Source organism: Natrix helvetica (genome assembly GCF_964273705.1).
Source record: "Natrix helvetica genome assembly, chromosome: Z".
Taxonomy (NCBI): domain Eukaryota; kingdom Metazoa; phylum Chordata; class Lepidosauria; order Squamata; family Natricidae; genus Natrix; species Natrix helvetica.
This window is the reverse complement of record NC_138554.1, coordinates 53,723,327-53,727,858: the sequence shown is the minus strand read 5'-3', so window position 1 is coordinate 53,727,858 and position 4,532 is coordinate 53,723,327. Positions and strand designations below refer to the sequence as shown.

The 4,532-nt window shown below is 35.3% G+C and overlaps 1 protein-coding gene across 1 annotated transcript; it reads right to left on the bottom strand.

Annotated features, from left to right (window-relative positions):
• Positions 1 to 3,013: 3,013 nt before the first annotated feature.
• Positions 3,014 to 4,261, bottom strand: FAM187A (family with sequence similarity 187 member A; the record flags this gene model as incomplete). The annotated part of the gene is made up of 1 exon (XM_081933149.1): positions 3,014 to 4,261. The coding sequence occupies one exon, from the start codon at positions 4,259 to 4,261 to the stop codon at positions 3,014 to 3,016; it is 1,248 nt and encodes a 415-aa protein (XP_081789275.1).
• Between the last annotated feature and the right edge of the window lie 271 nt (positions 4,262 to 4,532).

Sequence of the window (4,532 nt, the reverse complement as noted above, 5' to 3'; positions counted from 1 at the left end):
TACAATCACTGATCTTATGCAAAGAAAATAAATAACACCACCACCACCACCCCAAAAAAATTGGCTTTGGCTCAGCTAAGACTATAATATAAAATTTCTAGATAAAAAATAACTGTACCTATTATTTCAAAGATCACAATTTCCCTCTGTTTTAATTGCTCCTCGATTTCTCTCCACTCAGTTAATTTTAAAATTGCCAGAGAAATGGAACGAGTTCCTTTTCTGTTCTTAGCCTTGGTTCTCAATCGTTTTCTTCCCTCATCCTTGGAGTTCTCCAGGAGGGACAAAACTGGAGGGATGTGCCTGTTGAACATGAACAAAAAGCATCTTTCCTGTGCAGGTTCATATGGGTTTAAATCCAGATGCCGGCTGACAGTAAATGTAAGATGGAATTGCCTTCCCATTAGCTCCAACTGATAGCCCATTTTTCTTTTAAGGAATTAAGATATCAGATGACCCTAACCCTGACCCTACCATTATTTTATCCAAGCAATCTTGTGCTGTAGATTAAGTTGAAAGATACTGATCAAACTAAGAATTTGTAACTGTATCTCATTTATGATTATTATAAATAATTAGAAAGCATTAAAACTTCACTGAATGCTGATTTCTTATAACTTTTAGTATCTTCCAAATTGATGGTCCTGTGATTTATATTCAGTAAATTGTATATGTTATGATCCAAGTAAAAAGAAGACATAGTTGCATTCTTCTGAGTGCTACCAGCCATTTGGCTCTAGGCGGATGGTGTGCAGTGGATGACAAGAAGTGATGGGAAAAACATAAAAAGACAAAGTGGCAGAAGATAGGAAGATAGAGAAGGAAAGGTTAGGTATTCACGAAGGGCAGTGACAAGATGCCTATAAGATTAGAGGTTTGGCAGGAAAATGCTTGATAGAATTTCATTTGGCTTAATTGTCAATGAAGAAATAAAAAAATACAAATTGGTATGATTGATTTCAAATATTGAAGCAATTGCTCTAAATCAGGGTTAGGCAACCAATGGCACTTTGAAGCAGTGGTTGTTTGCCAATTTTTTTACTACTTGTTTTTGGCGCGCATGTGCAGAAGTGTCTGGGTGGGTGGACGGCAGAGCCTCCGCAGCCGCTACTACTAGTTCACCTAATCTGGGCCAAACCAGGAGCAACCCACCTCTGCTATGAAGGTTACTGAATGATGATTTCCAGTTTCCCTAAGAATTCTGGCTAAAGCCTGCCCTAGCCGTAAATAATAGTCCACTCTGTGCTGAAGACTCACAGGGTTATTCTTTATCATTGCTTCAGCTTAAAGCAAAACAGAATTCAGTTGCAGAGCAGAAAAGATATAAGTAAGCCAGTAACAGAAGTTAGGATTTCCCAAGATGGGTTGACTAGGAAAGAAGGAGGAAGGCAACAAGTCTTTGACGGAGCATGCCTATAAGAAGCATTGAGGCAACTCTTTTTTAAAAAACTAAATGAACACAATTTGAGGGGGAAAGGATTTTGAAAAGCGACTGTGTTTTTCCACCCATTATATGAGTCATATGTTCAAGCATAATTTTAAGACATCAGCCTGCTTAATGAAATAACACATGAATCTAGAGACATAAACTTCTTATACGACCAGTTTAGATGGCCGTATGAACACTGTCACTTATCTATTATTATACAAATGCTACTAATTCACTTTTGAATCCACTCCCTGGATTACATGCCCTTATGCATGGACGACATGGCTTGCTGTTGTTGTTTTTAATGGTACTTTGGAAAAGAATACTGAATGATGTTTGTGCTTAACCTCTTCTTTTCCTCCTATGTTTAAATTAGTAGCTGTGACTATGAAAGAAATGGCATAACCTTTATTTTTCTTTTAAAAAATAAAACTAGGGAATGTGATAGAACTCATCATTTTTCATCACAGTTACACAAAACTCACCTATTTTCCAGCAAAACTAGCTGTACGAACACTAGCATATATACATGATTAAACTTTATGACTATTTAATATTTTGGATATATTCCTTTTAGAATCACTATGCCAAAATACTTTGTAAGTTTCATACTCTGCTTTGTATCCACATAAACATGCTTGCATATTTATACTAATAAATGAACTTCTAATTATAGTTTTACAGAAGATTGTATGTAAATGCTTAATAGAAACTAAAAGTATAATGAGCCTATAGCAATGTCATTGTTTAAAATTGCAAACTTGTTTATTATTGTATTTCTTTTACAATTAAACATTACATCAAAAAATTGCTTTAGTTTTTCACTGCTTATTCTGTTTCTTTATTAGATATTCTCCAAATAATTCTCATGGTGGCTTACAAAGAAACAATATATATATATATATATATATATATATATATATATATATATATATATATATATATATATATATATATATATATATATATATATATATATATATATATATATATATATATATAAACATATACACAAACAAAATACAGAAGTTTCTTTTAAGACAAAAGATGCAAAAAATTGTTTGTAACATCAATTAAACTGGATAAGAAATGAATTACCCATCTACTTTCAATTGTCAACAGAGTAATTGCCCTAAGTGTGACGGCTACAGGTTTGTGATACATGTATAATGTTCAAGTATATACAAACCTGTACTAATTCAGCAATAGGAATTTCAGACTGACAGTGCTCAGTTAACTATTTTCTGGATTTTTCACAATACATATGGATTTTAAATTGATTTACCAATCGGGGTATTATTAAGGCAGAGAATTCTACAGTTTTAAAAAAAACTTTCATATTGCCATATTTAATGAAAACATGTTAGTGTCCCTGCCTTCTGTTAACCGTTGCTTACTCATTGTATATTAGCTCTCATATTTAAGAAAGCTGATTGACTAAAATTTATTTTCAGTGAGAGTTACACTGTGTTATTAAACTGAAATAATCAATAAATAAACAATTGCTCAATTAATTATCAAATTAGTTGTGAGACAAACCATCATCATCACTTATTAGGCCATTATAGTCATTTTCTTGAGGTGCTATTCCATATCTGTACACTTAAACACATAGAGGCAACAGCGAACAATGTGAATGATGATAAAGAAGATGGTGATGAGCACATAGCTTGTGATAATAGCCTTAATAGCATACTGAGTTTCAGGATCATCAAAGCTTCGTCTGTGGCGACTTTCATATACTACAGATAGCCGGAATCCAGCAACTATTTCTCCTTCTCGCCAGCAGTAATAAATACCTTTGTCATTCTTCTGGGTAAAACGAATGTGGAGGTGATTTCCATGGTCAATGAAGATCCTCATGGTCTTATTAACCCCAGTGAGAAACCTACTGAGATATAATCGTGTTGAATCTTTATCCCAGGCAACAGCGTGCTCTGGCCTAGCACCAGGGCAAGAAATGATCAATCCTCTGCCAAGGGACTGCTTGTGGAATTGAATAGGGATGTTGGAAACCCAAGGTTTTTCTCCAAGCTTTGAGATAATATTTGAAATGGGTGCTTCTCCTTCATTTGAAGATGTCTTCCCCTTACAAGATACCATGCAACTTCGTATTACAACTTCAGGTTTTCTCATCTGAATACCATAAAATAAATTCTTTGGGATTGACTTTGAGCCACAAGATGCCACCTCTTCTATAGTGGTATGGTACCGCCTGAACAGAGAAGAGCTCTTTACATAGCAAAGCCCAATTCTCCGTTGTTCACCCCTAACATCACAGCGGTTGCATTTAGTCCAGTCCCAGAAAATTGTGAGGACTGCGAAATTTGTTTCATGGAGTTCATTCTGTGGATGCTGTCCCTCATCTGCAAAGGCAACAGCTATTCTCCTTGAAGGCTGTACGTCTATATCATAACCATAGAAAAAATCACCTTTCTTTGTACCACAAATATAATGCCCTGAATCTTCCACTTGAATCCGGAAGACAATGAGACTGAACATCCTAATGCTGAAACGACGAAGCATGTCACTGCCTATCTTGATGTGGCGCGAATCTATTATCAAAGTGCCATCAAAATCTGTCAGCACCTTAGTTTGCTGACTGCCCATGCTTTTTTGAAAATACCAAACTACAGTAGTTATTTCCTCTGGCTTACACTTACAGGGCAATTCAAAACTCATATCAGCCAAGTAAGCAGCATTCTCAAACATCAAGAAAGCTGGGCAAGGATTCTTCTTGAACACGTCTTCTTTTTCCATTATAGCAAAGGCATGAAGAACATCAGCAATGCCAAAGACCACAGCAATCACAGCCCATCCTGCTGACACCATTTGATAGCTGTTCATATATTACCCAACAGTTTCCACGTTCTATAAAAGAGGCTAATTACAAATTCTGGAGTTTACATTTTAACAATGCACATCAATGAAGAAAGCCTTCATTCTAGAATTGCTGGTGTTGTTCCAATTCTTTCTGAGTGGACTTGTTAGCAATGTGTATCATATGTATATATTACACTTTCATAAGAAATAAAGACTCTGGAATTACTTGTGTTAGTTCTAGAATGCCAACTAAGTTCTGATATGGATAAATCTAAGCCCT